Below are 15,630 nucleotides of genomic sequence, written 5' to 3'. Positions count from 1 at the left end.
TCCCGCCTTTTCCCCGTAACCTTTGATCCCCTTACCAATCAAGAACCTATCTATCTCTGTCTTAAGTACATCCAATGCCCCAGCTTCCACAGCCTTGCATAGGATCCTTGCACTCACAATCACGTCACATGTACCAATACTTCTGAAAGGACCAGTGTCTGATTCCTCATTGTTTATTCATCTTGGTTCTCAAACAATTGGATCTTTTACCCCAGGAAGACAAATGGGCAGCATAAAACCTGGGAAATGTTGGGCTGGGAGAATGATTAAGGGTTCAGGTGTGAGTCAGGGCTTGACATCAGCTTTCTTTCCATGACCTTGTTCTCCCACATCGCTGTGTTTGTTTATACTCTGCAGCATCCTGGTGTTTGTGTTTAAACACAGAATATTTGTAGCTGTGATCAAAAAGGCAAGTGGCAGAGGTTGTCCAGGTTTTCGGGGAGAGAGTCACTCCGAGAGGATCCAAAGGACTTTGAGGCCAAAACTTCTCCCCAGAGAAACCCAACAGCAGAAAATTCAAAGGTCCCATTGGAATTTAATTGATAATTATTCCCATTTTGAAAGGAAAGGGGAGCTGATACTCTGATGGGTCAGGTGGCTGGTGTTTACTCTGACGAGACTGAGTACATTTGGTCATTTTAAACTCTGCAGTTCCACGATACGAGCTTCAACCTTGGTGCTGCAGTTGTTTGATGTATAAATGTTTCCTTCGCTTTTAGTAAATTTCCTACATTAAAGGAACAACCTGAAATTTAACATCAGCACTAACATTTAATCCTTACCCGAAGCCAATCCCCCAACTGCACTGTAGCTGTAACCAGATCTGGCCATTTCCTGAGCCCACTGCACCCAGGGCGAGGGCAAGAGTATTGGGTACCCAAGGCGAACCTTCAACTCTGACTCACACACACACACGACCCCCCACTTCCCCGATTAACATTTGAAAATGGATATTGTGCATTCGGACAAATAAAAATTCTGCATTTATAATGACACATGGAAGGGAGTGATGACCCTGATATTGGCTGCAGATTCTCATCTCAGGATACGTTCTAGATGAAATGCACATTGTGCCAAAGAACAGTTACTGGATGATTTTATGCACAGTTTACACAATCAATAATCATTACGATAGAATGGGCTAGATTAAATTAAATCTTTAATATTATTTACTTAATTTGAGTTTTGGAATAGTCTTGTAAATGTATGAACTTGTAAAAATGTTACATAAACAGAATGAGGAATAAAATATGGAATTTTTGGTAAGATGGCCTGGTGAATACATGGATATCTATAATGTTTTTTTAAAGGTTGAAGTTTATTTATTAGTCACGGGTAGGCTTACATTAACACTGCAATGAAGCTACTGTGAAAATCCCCTAGTTGCCACACTCTGGCGCCTGTTCGGGTACAGTGAGAGAGAATTTAGCATGGCCAATGCACCCTAACCAGCACGTCTTTCGGACTGTAGGAGGAAACCGGAGCACCCGGAGGAAACCCACGGGGAGAACGTGCAGACTCCGCACAGACAGTGACCCGCGGCTGGAATCGAACCCGGGTCCCTGGCGCCGAGAGACAGCAGTGCTAACCACCGTGCCACCCTACCAGCGCACCATCAGACAAACTTCATAACTCCCTGATGGGGGATTGAACCCCGGTCCCCGTGTGACAGGCGGGGAGAATAACGAGAACTACCTTGCTATGCACCTAACCAGCACGTTTTTTGGACATACATCAGTGTAAGTGGATGTGCATCAATTGATCTAGACCTTCCATTCCCAGTGCTGAAGCCCACTTCCTTACCTGTGTGGTTTCCTGAATATTTAGTTTGGTTTTTTTTTTTTGCTGCTTCGTTGCCGCGTTGTGTCACTCCAGTTTGCTGAGTGGACACACTGGCTCCTGAATACAATCAACCTGGTTTCTGCATTTTGTTGGTGTTTTCTGCAGGATCAGAATGTGAGTGTAACACTCCAGCTCCTGAACATTGTACACGCCCTTGTTTTAACACTTGGGAAGACTTGCAGAGGATAAACAAAGTAGAAGCAGCCAGTTTGAACCAGCTCCAACTCGAACACTGGAGCCTGAGGAACTCGATGCTGGTTTCAAGGTTGACCTTGTTTAGATTTCCCTTTTTTCTGCAATAATTGATCCAATGGGATCGAGATTAAATGCTAAATCACAGTTTCCTCCAATTTAATTTATATATTCAACAAACCACATTAAAACTTCACTCAGGAAGCATAGTGGAGAACATGCTCCTGTCTACATCAATGGGGACAAAGTAGAAATAGTTGATAGTTTTTAGGTGTTCAGATCACCAACAGCCTATCCTGGTCCCCCCATGCCGACACTATAGTTGAGAAAGCCCCACCAACTTTCTCAAAAGACTAAGGAAATTTGGCACGTCAGCTACGACTCTCACCAACTTTTACAGATGCATCATAGAAAGCATTCTTTCTGGTTGTATCACAGCTTGGTATGGCTCCTGCTCTGTCCAAGACCGCAAGGAACTACAAAGGGTCGTGAATGAAGCCCAGTCCATCACGCCAACCAGCCTCCCATCCATTGACTCTGTCTGCACTTCCCGCTGCCTCGGCAAAGCAGCCAGCATAATCAAGGACCCCACCCACCCCGTACATTCTCCCTTCCACCTTCTTCCATCGGGAAAAAGATACAAAAGTCTGAGGCCATGTATCAACCGACTCAAGAACAGCTTCTTCCCTGCTGCCGTCAGACTTTTGAATGGACCTACCTCGCATTAAGTTGATCTTTCTCAACACCTTAGCTATGACTGTAACACTACATTCTGCACTCTCTCCTTTCATTTTCCATGAACGGTATGTTTTGTCTGTATAGCGCACAAGAAACAATACTTTTCACTGTATGTTAATACATGTGACAATAATAAATTAAATCAAAGAAACTGAGTTACGCTGACCCCAGCAGCACATTTAAACCAGAGGCACGTGGTGATATCGCCACAGCTTACAGACTTCCAAATATTGTTCGTAACAGGATCTCAATTTATCAGAAAACATTTAACCTACGAGGTCTGGGTAGCTGAGTGCTGAACACATGTAGAAACCCAACTGCAGCACAGAACCACCAATAACCTTTATTTATTGGGAGTTAGACCTTTAGCCTTGAGAAACATCCAGAGATGCTGCGTTGTGAAGAAAGTTTTGAGGCAAAATGAGCTTCCTGAAGAAATGTCGGGGCAGGTGACCAGACGTGGTCAAAGGGGTCGATGTTAAGTAGGAGAATAAAGACTATGGCCTAACAGCCAAAGGCATAGCCATCAATACAGAGAAATAATAATCAGAGAGGATAAGAAGCCAGAATTAGGGGAGTGTGGAGATCTTGGAACGTTCTAGAAGAAGTCACAGAGGAAGGGAGAGATGAGAGCAGGGCAGGATTTGAACCCACAAGCTGCAGATTCAGAGAGTGATATCATTCACTAGCCATTAACACTGAGGTTACATCCAACCAATCCAAGTTGCCTTTCACTGACTGATCATCATTACCTGGGATCGAGCTTTGCCTCAAGATCCAGTCAGAGATCAGTTAACTCAGCACATTCTATAATCAAATGGGAATTGTGGTCTGGGTGAGTCAGACATTGGTTGAAAGTTTTATAACTTTCACGTCACACGTTTTTCACAACAGTGGGATAAGGCTGCATTAATTAGTACTGGTGAAAGTGTCAGTGATCACAAGAACTCAGGATAGACGCAGCAGAGGGAGGAGGAGGTGTGTCAAGTTCATCGTCCATACGGAGTGGAAATATGAAACTTTCTCCTCAAAAAGGTGTTAAGGGTGTGGGTCAGTTGCAATTTTCAAAACTGAGATTGGTAGATTTTTGTTGGGTAATTAATTAATTAGGATGTGGAGATGCCGGCGTTGGACTGGGGTAAACACAGTAAGAAGCCTCACAACACCAGGTTAAAGTCCAACAGGTTTATTTGGTAGCACGAGCTTTCGGAGCAGGGCTGTTGTTGTGAGGCTTCTTACTTAATTAATTAGGTCACTTTGTTGGATATTAAGGTGGATAAGCTAAGAGACAGGTGAGCTATGATGGGAATGGAATGAGAGAACTTGCTCAAGTGGCTGAATGGCCTTCTCTTGTTACTCTGTTCCCTCAATAAGTCCGTACATTCCACCCATCTCCACCACCTGACTCTGAACCCAAGCCAGTGTGTGCCACTCCCAGTGTGAACAGGAATATTCTTAAATTTGTTCTAAATGTTCCGTTCTCCGCCTGTCACTGTTGAGCTTGGGTTTGAGCTGTGGGTTTCTGTAGATTTACAGCACTGGTTCCCAAACGGTGTGTCGTGCCACACTGGCGTGCCGAGAAGACCCCCCTTCGCCCCCAAGTGTGCCACGAAAAAAATGATTCAAAATTCATGTAATTAAACTAAAACTAACCTTTGTCCTCAGCTCTGCGGTTGGCATCTCGAGCTTAGATTTTAATCGGGCCAATTCATGTGACCAACGGGACTTGGAGCTGGAGGCAAAGGTCGCATTCACCCGCTGGAAAAAACAGAAACTCAGAAAGGGCGCAAGACGCCCAGTATGGGCGGCACGGTAGCACAGTGGTTAGCACTGCAGCTTCACAGCTCCAGGGTCCCGGGTTCGATTCCCGGCTCGGGTCACTGTCTGTGTGGAGTTTGCACATTCTCCTCGTGTCTGCGTGGGTTTCCTCCGGGTGCTCCGGTTTCCTCCCACAGTCCAAAGATGTGCGGGTTAGGTTGATTGGCCAGGTTAAAAATTGCCCCTTAGAGTCCTGAGATGCGTAGGTTAGAGGGATTAGCAGGTAAAATATGTGGGGGTAGGGCCTGGGTGGGATTGTGGTCGGTGCAGACTCGATGGGCCGAATGGCCTCCTTCTGCACTGTAGGGATTCTATGATTCTATGATTCTATGACGCGAGGAAAGGTCAGAAAAACAGGAGAGAAGACAGGGAGAAGTTTAAAAAACAAAGTTCCCAGTAAGGGAAGATGTCAGAGGTATGAAACAGGAACAAATAAAGCCAAGAAAACAAGGGAACAGCCTCCAATTCGAGAATGGACCACAAGGAGCAAACTCGGGAGATATGCACCTAATAAGAACATAACATAAGAAATAGGAGCAGGAGAAGGCCATCGAGCTCCTCGAGCCTGCCCCGCCATTCAATAAGATCATGGCTGATCTGAAGTGGATCAGTTCCACTTACCCGCCCGATCCCTATAACCCCTAATTCCCTTACCGATCAGGAATCCATCTATCCGTGATTTAAACATATTCAATGAGGTAGCCTCCACCACTTCAGTGGGCAGAGAATTCCAGAGATTCACCACCCTCTGAGAGAAGAAGTTCCTCCTCAACTCTGTCCTAAACTGACCCCCCCTTTATTTTGAGGCTGTGCCCTCTAGTTCTAGTTTCCTTTCTAAGTGGAAAGTATCTCTCCACCTCTACCCTATCCAGCCCCTTCATTATCTTATAGGTCTCTATAAGATCCCCCCTCAGCCTTCTAAATTCCAACGAGTACAAACCCAATCTGCTCAGTCTCTCCTCATAATCAACACCTCTCATCTCCGGTATCAACCTGGTGAACCTTCTCTGCACTCCCTCCAAGGCCAATATATCCTTCCGCAAATAAGGGGACCAATACTGCGCAAGATGGGATGGCTTTCATTATAAACTTCTCAAACAAATGAAAATTGCATGAGATGGCGGCTTGACTTGTTCCCTGAAGGTTTTATTTAGCGAGAGGGTAGTTCAGAATAAATAAGAGAGATGCTTCAATGTTTTTTATACTGTTGAGGTGTGCTGTGACGTGTAAAAGGTTGGGAACCACAGTTCGAGAGGATTCCCTTCCACCGCTGCGATTTCAGCTCTTTACGGTTCTGTTTGTAGCTACTCTGCCCTGTCACATTAACCTGCCCGGCGTCATCCTCACACAATAACCCTCTACACATGCAGAAAATGAGAGTTCCTCACTCACTGCAGTTTGGCCTGACTGCTTTCGCAGCTGAGGTGAATCCTCCTGAGTGAAACGTCCTGTGAGATTGTGGAGTCTGAGGGGGGATGATTCGTTGTTAATTACTGACCAGACAGCAGGGCAAACTCTGCAGGGAAACGAGAGTTTACCGCAGCAACAAGACAGCAAATGATCAGATTAAACAGGACAAAGCAAAACTCAGCATGAATTGACATTGGGATTGGTTACCCTGGTAACCACTATTTGTAATGAAAGGTGTGCTAATACGAGACAAATAGATCGACTATTCTGGCTGTTGTAACCAGGATAAGTGATGAAGACATCAATGATTGATGTTACAAAAGGCTCCTTGTGCTGTTTGTCTGGATTCTCATTCCGAAACCACGCTGTTTACTCTGTCCCTCCCCCATTCAACCCACTCAACTGAGAGAAACTTTGAAAAACAAAATCTTTCATCAACACTTCCTCAAAACCTGGGGCACAGCAACAATACAGCAGCATACAACTCAACTCAAACTCCCCAATTAAACTGCTTCCCTTAGTCCCGAGGAGGCAGTTCCTGAAGGTGCTGACTCTCACTGGGATACAGTTCCTGAAGGTGCTGATTCCGACTGGGATACAGTTCCTGAAGGTGCTGACTCTCACTGGGATACAGTTCCTGAAGGTGCTGACTCTCACTGGGATACAGTTCCTGAAGGTGCTGACTCTCACTGGGATACAGTTCCTGAAGGTGCCGATTCCGACTGGGATACAGTTCCTGAAGGTGCTGACTCTCACTGGGGGACAGTTCCTGAAGGTGCTGACTCTCACTGGGATACAGTTCCTGAAGGTGCTGACTCTCACTGGGATACAGTTCCTGAAGGTGCTGACTCTCACTGGGATACAGTTCCTGAAGGTGCTGACTCTCACTGGGATACAGTTCCTGAAGGTGCTGACTCTCACTGGGATACAGTTCCTGAAGGTGCTGACACTCACTGGGATACAGTTCCTGAAGGTGCTGACTCTCACTGGGATACAGTTCCTGAAGGTGCTGACTCTCACTGGGATACAGTTCCAGAAGGTGCTGACTCTCACTGGGATACAGTTCCTGAAGGTGCTGACTCTCACTGGGATACAGTTCCTGAAGGTGCTGACTCTCACTGAGATACAGTTCCTGAAGATGCTGACTCTCACTGGGATACAGTTCCTGAAGGTGCTGACTCGCACTGGGATACAGTTCCTGAAGGTGCTGACTCTCACTGGGGGACAGTTCCTGAAGGTGCTGACTCGCACTGGGATACAGTTCCTGAAGGTGCTGACTCTCACTGGGATACAGTTCCTGAAGGTGCTGACTCTCACTGGGATACAGTTCCTGAAGGTGCTGACTCTCACTGGGGTACAGTTCCTGAAGGTGCTGACTCTCACTGGGGGACAGTTCCTGAAGGTGCTGACTCTCACTAGGATACAGTTCCTGAAGGTGCTGACTCTCACTGGGATACAGTTCCTGAAGGTGCTGACTCTCACTGGGATACAGTTCCTGAAGGTGCTGACTCTCACTGAGATACAGTTCCTGAAGGTGCTGACTCTCACTGGGATACAGTTCCTGAAGGTGCTGACTCGCACTGGGATACAGTTCCTGAAGGTGCTGACTCTCACTGGGATACAGTTCCTGAAGGTGCTGACTCTCACTGGGATACAGTTCCTGAAGGTGCTGACTCTCACTGGGATACAGTTCCTGAAGGTGCTGACTCTCACTGGGATACAGTTCCTGAAGGTGCTGACTCTCACTGGGATACAGTTCCTGAAGGTGCTGACTCTCACTGGGATACAGTTCCTGAAAGTGCTGACTCTCACTGGGATACAGTTCCTGAAGGTGCTGACTCTCACTGGGATACAGTTCCTGAAGGTGCTGACTCTCACTGGGATACAGTTCCTGAAGGTGCTGACTCTCACTGGGATACAGTTCCTGAATGTGCTGACTCTCACTGGGATACAGTTCCTGAAGGTGCTGACTCTCACTGGGATACAGTTCCTGAATGTGCTGACTCTCACTGGGATACAGTTCCTGAAGGTGCTGACTCTCACTGGGATACAGTTCCTGAAGGTGCTGACTCTCACTGGGATACAGTTCCTGAAGGTGTTGACTCTCACTGGGATACAGTTCCTGAAGGTGCTGACTCTCACTGGGATACAGTTCCTGACGGTGTTGACTCTCACTGGGGGACAGTTCCTGAAGGTGCTGACTCTCACTGGGATACAGTTCCTGAAAGTGCTGACTCTCACTGGGATACAGTTCCTGAAGGTGCTGACTCTCACTGGGATACAGTTCCTGAAACTGCTGACTCTCACTGGGATACAGTTCCTGAAGGTGCTGACTCTCACTGGGATACAGTTCCTGAAGGTGTTGACTCTCACTGGGGGACAGTTCCTGAAGGATAAGGTGAGAGATGAAAAGTAATGTGTGGTAAATTTTGAACTCCTACATTACACCTTGTCCCAGTTGAGACAATGTCACGGACCTGAAGTCTCTCCATCTAATTGCTGGAATCATCCTGGTTTTAGCTGTCAGTGCGTGTGCTCGATGATCTTCATCCTCTCAGGATGAGGCTCCCAGTTCATGAATCAATGATTGGTATAATTTATTTGGACTTTTGTGTTCTGTGTTCCTCGCCCTCATTATAAAACCAACTTACCGTTGGTCGTGGTATCCTGGGCCAGTATTTATCCAATTTCACTGAAGTCGCCTATCTGGTGATTTGCAGATTGTTGTGTGTGGGGCTGTTTCAGCACTGATTATCCTGCAGCCTCCCCGCTGCCTGTCCTCACCTCCTCCCCTTTATCATCGACATCCCTCAGTGACATCAGCTCAAAGCGCAGCATTTGATGTCAATGTCCCAGTTCTACCTCACCACCTCCTCTCTCCAAATCTACATTGTGACTGATTCATCAGACTGTTTATCCAACATCCAGTACTGGAGGAGCAGAAATTTTCCTCCAATTGTCTTGGCAAGACAGAAGTCATTGTCTTTGTTCCTTCATCCAAATTCTTTTCTCCCATTCACCGACTCTGCCCCTCTCCTCCGCAACTGTCTGACATTTCATTTATTTGTTCTCAATCTCAGTGTCTCTTTGACCCTGAGATGAGCTTCTGACCTCATATCCGTACTGATCTGCCAAATTCCACCTCCATAACTTAATTGGACTCTTCCCCCCCACACCCCATCTCAGCTCACCTGCCGCTGAAATCTTCCTTCATTACCAGAGACTCGACGACTCCAACAGAGTCCTGGCTGCTCCCCACTCCATAAACCTGAATCCATCCAAACCTCTGCTGCCTTAACTTGCACCAAGTTCCATTCACTTCTAACCTTCAATTCCCTTATCGATCAAGTACCCGTCTAACTCAGTGTTGAATCTATTCAGTGAACCACAGCCTCCACTGCTCTCTGTGGAAGAGAATTCCAAACACTAATGACCTTCTGAGAGAAGAAATCCCTCCTCACTTCTGCCTTAAAATGGAGACCCCATATACTTCACTCTGTCCCCGAGTTCTAGATTCCCCCATGAGGAGAAACATCCTCTCAGCATCCACCCTGTCAAAGCCCCCTGAGAATCATTTGTGTCTCAATAAGGTCACCTCTCATTCTTCTAAACCCCAGTGAGTACAGGGCCAGCCTACTCAACCTCTCCTCAGAAGAAAAGCCAGGAATCAGCTGAGTGAAACTCCTCTAAACCATTTCCAATGCCAGTCCATAGCTTCTTAGATCGAGAGACTGAACCGGGACACAATCCTCCGGGTGCAGTCTCACCCCTGCCCTGTGCAGCTGTAGCAAAGACTTTCCCACTTCTTTTCTCCATCCCCCTCTTACCATGAAGGCCGACACTTCACTTTCCTTCCACATTACTCCTTGTATCTGTGTACTAACGCTTCTGTGATTCACGTGTAAGGACACCCAAAGCACTTCAGCAATCTCAGTTTAAAAGGAATGTGGTTTTCCTATTCTTCCCGCCACAGGGAAAATCTCTCATTTTCCCACATTATACACCACCTACCAAACCTTTACCCACTGACCTATCCCTTTGTATCCTCCTCACAACTTGCTTTCCAACTATCTTTGCATCATCAGCTAATGTGCCTACAATAATGCTCACCCTTCATCCATCTCATTGGTGTACACTGTAAATAGGCCTCTGCACTGATCCCTGACACAATCTATCACCTACAATTTGCCAGCCTGAAAATGATCCATTGATTCCAACTCTTGTTTCCTGATAGTTCATCTTCCATCCACTAATATATCACCTCCAAAACCATCCAACTCTGAAAAAGACTCACACGGATTCGATAAGTTAACTTTTTCTCTTCACAAATGCTGCGAGACCTGCTGAGTTTATCCAACCTTTTCTGCTTTTCTTTCCGATCTCCAGCATCTGCAGTATTTTGCTTTCATATGACACCGTATCAAATACCTTTTTGAAATCCAAATACACCACATCTACTGGTTCCCCTTTATCCACCCTGCTTGTTGTATCCTTAAAAGAACTCCAATAAATTTGTTAAACCCAATTTCCCTTTCATAAAAGCCTGATGATAGTAAGGGAATTTGGGAAATTCACAACCTAAGCATTTGCTATGGCCTCGCTCATCCCAAAACCATAAAATCCCACCCGAGGTCAAGGGACCTTCCCATTGTCTGCCCCTCACCCACTCTGATTCCCGTGGTGGGAGAATTCTGGTGACTGTCTTTGCATCCACTTCCAAGACCCTAGGATAAGTTTTAAACAAAAGATGGCGCTGGAGTGAGGCGACTTCTTGCGAGCTGTCCCCAGCCTACCCTCTAATTCTATCTTTCACTCTCATTCCAAGCTTTACTCTGCACCCTCTCCCCTATGTACTCTACAAACAGTATGCTTTGTCTGTATAGCGCGGAAGGTACAATGCTTTTCACTGTATCCAAATAATAAATCAAATCAAAGGGTTTAGTCATCAGATCCAGAGTGCCTTTGCCTTGTTTCCCATTATTAGAGTCTCAGCCTCTAACTGTCTCACCTTTTCTTCAAACATACCAGTAGAAGCTTTTCCTGTGTGTTTTTAAATTTCTTACTTTTTTCCTCATTTGTTTTAGTCCTTGAAACCAAGTGCTTTCCTGCTGCGCTATTAACCAAACCAGACAGACACAGATCAATCCTTTAAATAAACTTTATTGCAGCTACAAAAATGTTTTATTTCAGTCATAGATAAAACCACAAATATCTAATAAATATTTACACTGAAGAATTTACAGTTCATTAAATTAACTCTGCGAGTGCAGAGAGAGAGACAGAAAGCAGGAGGGTCATTGGAAAGTCACCTCTGACCTTTCAGAACTCCACTCATTTAGGGGTTGAATTCAGATGGGAGGATTCCTCTCTCTGACTCAGAGATCCCGGCTGAACCAGCAGCACTGAGGGGACAGGCTGTTTCACTAACTGAGATATATTGGCAGAAGAGAAAGATCCCAAATGCAGCCTCTGTGGCCCATCCGATTGCCCCTGCACTGGAGAGATTGAGGGAGGGGTGGGTGCGGGGGGGGGGGGGGGTGGAATCCCTTGTGCCTGGTCACTCTCTGCAGCCACTCCTTGCAACAGCTGATGGCCAGAGTGAAGTTATTTTGTGATCATTCCTGTAGCTTCATTCAGTTACATTCAAGAGGAGGAGTGTGAAGACCGTGGGGTGAGAGAGAGCGAGTCTCAGGGGAGGGAGGGACAAAGAGAGGAAATCTGCACCCCAAACAAACAGAGTCAGTGTTCACAGATACAGGCCACCAAAGTATTATAATATACACACTGACATCCCCACTAGTAACAAACATGCAGCATATTAACCAATCACTGGGATCTGGCAAAATGAAAATTCAGAGTTGATAATCTGCAAATTAAAGCATTATTGGTTCGATTAAGTTATTCTTGATAAATAGATGGCTTTCCATAATATTCAACAATTAACAGAGCAATGTGACTGGCCCGGGCTTACAACGCCAGCACTTGAGTGGTAACCATGGGAACAAGTGAGTGAGTGTTGCTCCCTGAGTAAATACTTCACATCCTTCAGGACATCAAGGAAAAAGCTTTTCCATACCGAGAAGCGGATGCCTCCAGGAATTTGCTCTCACAGCTCACTGAAGAATCTCGGTGAGTGAAGTGGGCAGCTCGGTGACAGGATCTACCTCTCGAGTGAGCCCTGAAATGTTCTAGAATGTTGTCTGCCTGTTCTGGTAGCTGAGGTATGGATCTTGTAGGAGAGGTGTGGGGTGATAGCTGGGTCTGGTGTGAGGGCGAGGAATTGTAAAATCCTGTGGGGAAGAGTACATCTAAAAACAGAAAGTGCAGAACATTAGAGTGAAGCCTAAAGGCTGCTATGTTTATATAACCTTCGACCTTGAACTACAAGTCCCAAGATTCCGATTTTCTAACCCTCTGACCGTTGGCTTGTGATCCCTCAGGGTTTGATTCCATGTGGATTCTGTCCAAAGGACATCAGTCTTCATTGTAATGGTCTCTGTAATCTCAGAGAAGGTGCTGTCCTGTGCCCAGGACTCTCGCTATCGGTGCACCCTTCAGCTCCTGAACATGGAGACACCAGGTATCAAAACAGTCGCCTTTGACTGAGTCTGATCTGTAATGACCAGCTGTGGGCCTCAGTTCCTCCTCTCTCAGGAGATTAATGTTCAAAATTACAGGAGATTTTTCTGAGGGATTCATCATATTATCCGATTCTCATTCTTCTATTACTTAGTTAAAGATTGGAATGGAAGATGAAGAGAATCCAAATTTCAGCGATAGATTGTCTGATAGATTCCTGCAGTGAAATGGGAGGACCCCAGTCCCAGTGATAAATACTGGAGACCAGACTGAGACGAAGTGGGAACAGTGTTGCTTGGAGTTGAGAACATTCCAATAATTCTACCTGTATCAGGTATGGCAAAGGCAGGAACTGGAAAACCGGGATCGTTTGGGGAACAGTTCAATGAGTTGAGGGGTATACGTTCGTGAATGAACTGGAACAAAACTTTGTTGGTGCAGGGCAAGGCTGAGTGCACAGAGTAAGTGTTAGCAGCAAACCGTACTTACATTGTGGCCCATGGGTGAGGGACTTCGGTAGGAGGGAGCGGGAATATTCTCACCAAGATTCATAGACATTCCTGTGTGGAGGCAAATGAAAAAAAAAATCAGGTGAGAAGGAGTGAGATTTTAAACAGAACTGTCACTGCAACGGGTCAGTCCTCGCCAACTGCCTTCAATTCTTCTGGTGACATTTAAACAGATTTATCTCCAGATTTCTATAACATCCTCCACTCAGCTAGAAAGGCTGCTAATGGCAGACTGGCATAACCCCATCGAGAGAAAAACCCAAATCCTTCTCAGGAAAATTTACATTGACATCAAAATGATAAAAGTCACAGCTCAACTCAACGCCACAAAGAGGTTCCACCCTAATCCCTCTTTCCTATTGGGATGGTGGTGGTTCATTCCTTACTGGTGAACACACCCAGTTTGGTGAATTTGTTGATCTCAGTGCCGATTGTTGGTGAAACGACACATTGGCTCTTGCCCAAACAGTACTGTTGCCGAGCAACAACTTCCTGTACGTCCCAGTGATAAAGGTTCTCCTGATGGTCACATTGTACAGGAGCCAGCGCTGAACGGAAGCTTGCAATTGGCTGAAAACAGCTCTTACTGGGATGTCCCCAACATTGATGGAGTCATGGAAGGGCCTTTGCCCGGTCAGTGGGGGGTGGGGGGTGGAATGTGCGGGGAGCCTGGGTCCAGCCTGTGGAATGGGGAAGAAAGCAGTTTTCTGCAAGGCTCAGTCTCCAATTCATACAGGAGTCAGTGTGTCGACTTAGAAATCCTTAGAGGAAGCCAAATTGGTCAGGGATGTGGACAAATTGCCAAATCACAGCCTGACACTGCTCACCTGAATTTCCTCATCATTGGAGCGAAAGGGAAGATGAGGGGGAACAGTTAATGCAAACTGACCCTTTGCTATTGCCTCTTCATGCTCCCCGCACCCCTTTGTCCAGGGCATCGTCAAGAGGTGGACATTTTCTCCTATCCAACTACCAACTCCTTTCCAATTCTACCCACTCAGTTCCATCATGAACAGATTACTAGAATTGGACTGTACAGAAGGAGGCCATTTGGCCCAATGCACTGGTGCTGGCTCTTTCAACGAGCTACCCATTTAGCCCCTCCCCTGCTCTAGCAGATATCCCTCTTAATTAAATAACATTTTACAGCTATTTGTTTTCTGAGAACTAAATTGAAAATTAAAAAACCAAACTCAAAGCCTTCATGTTAAAGTTAGTGAGTGGTGTAGGATATTCCGAGGCCATTCCCAAGCTGGAAGCAGCTTGGTCATTTCACATTGAATGTTTGGAATGTGATGAACAGGAGAGGAAATCACTGAGTAATCACTCACCTCGAGTCGGCTCCTCCAGGAAGAACACTTGATTATCCAGACCCTTCAGCCTGGCACTCTTCTGATTTGAAGAGACATTTTCTGGTGGTTCATCCTCAGACTTGGCAGGGCAGGTGATGTGTTGGAGTTCTGGAAGCATGTAGAACAGGATAAAAACCCAGCCGTTAGCCACCAGAGCGATGCTTAAGGTTGGATCATCCCATTCCGGGCTCTTGCTTAACTCGACATTACCCCGGATAACCATGACGATCCACACCACCCAGATGGCTATGGAGAAGAACATTGTGACAAATATGTGCGCACCGTGTTTCTTCCACTTTCTATAATGGCCGCAGAAAGTGAAGATGGAGAGGATGAATGTTAGGGCCATTAGAAACATGACGTAGATCAGCAGCATGACAAAGTCTTCCTTAACAAAGTGACAGAGGTCATTGAATCGGGCAGTGGAAAGCACCAGGTACTCAATAGCAATGACCACTTGCACCAGAGTCAGGACCAGAACCAGGCCCAGCATGTGACAGGTTGAGGGGCCTTCTCCTTTCCGCACCAACCTCAGCAGCCTCCACACGTGGGCCAGCAGGCAGGAGAAACAGATCGTAAAGAGAACTCCCCAGAGGAAGATTCGGGTTGGACACGTTCTCTGATCCAGCTTGATGATGAAGGCAAAGGTCAGCCCAAAGATGCCCAAGGTGGCAATGAGAAAGATCCACTGGACGGGCACCAAAGCTTTCTTCCTCTTATCCAAAATGAAGGGGATGATGCAGAGCAGAACCACAATTAATATCAGGGTGATGACAACGCCCACAGTGGCAATGGCTTCCAGAATAATTCCCCAGACAGCATCAAGGTCACACAGATTGAAATAAACTGATTCGAGGCTCAATTCACAGCCTCTGGGAACCAGGGCTGATACAAAGTCCAGAGCAAACAACAGGAGCAAAACCGGCAACGTGGAGAACATCTTCAAATCCATCCTTAAAACTGGCAATCACTGGCTGCAAAAATAATAAAGAGTATTTATAGTTTCTCTATAATTTCACAAAAAATTACCGATTCTCTCCAATGCATTCCTTTTGTTTATATTTATTCTGGGATGTGGGATGTCACTAACTGAGCAACAATCACTCACTCACTGTTTCCCATGAGAAAATGATTAACAAGCCACTCGTGAATCACTTGTTGTCTTTTGAAGGATATTTAAAGTAAAAAAA

General features: G+C 46.0%; 1 protein-coding gene across 1 annotated transcript; it reads right to left on the bottom strand.

The window, feature by feature from the left end:
- Window positions 1–11,142: 11,142 nt before the first annotated feature.
- LOC144508918 (retinoic acid-induced protein 3-like) lies at window positions 11,143–15,417 on the bottom strand. Its single transcript, XM_078237132.1, has 3 exons — window positions 14,420–15,417; window positions 13,069–13,139; window positions 11,143–12,308 (listed from the first exon to the last, which is right to left on the bottom strand). The coding sequence occupies exons 1-3, from the start codon at window positions 15,390–15,392 to the stop codon at window positions 12,189–12,191; spliced, it is 1,164 nt and encodes a 387-aa protein (XP_078093258.1). The 5' UTR covers window positions 15,393–15,417; the 3' UTR covers window positions 11,143–12,188.
- Window positions 15,418–15,630: the final 213 nt, after the last annotated feature.

This window comes from Mustelus asterias, chromosome 21 (assembly GCF_964213995.1).
Source record: "Mustelus asterias chromosome 21, sMusAst1.hap1.1, whole genome shotgun sequence".
Taxonomy (NCBI): domain Eukaryota; kingdom Metazoa; phylum Chordata; class Chondrichthyes; order Carcharhiniformes; family Triakidae; genus Mustelus; species Mustelus asterias.
The sequence above is the reverse complement of the archived record's forward strand: the minus strand, read 5'-3'. Positions and strand labels throughout refer to the sequence as shown.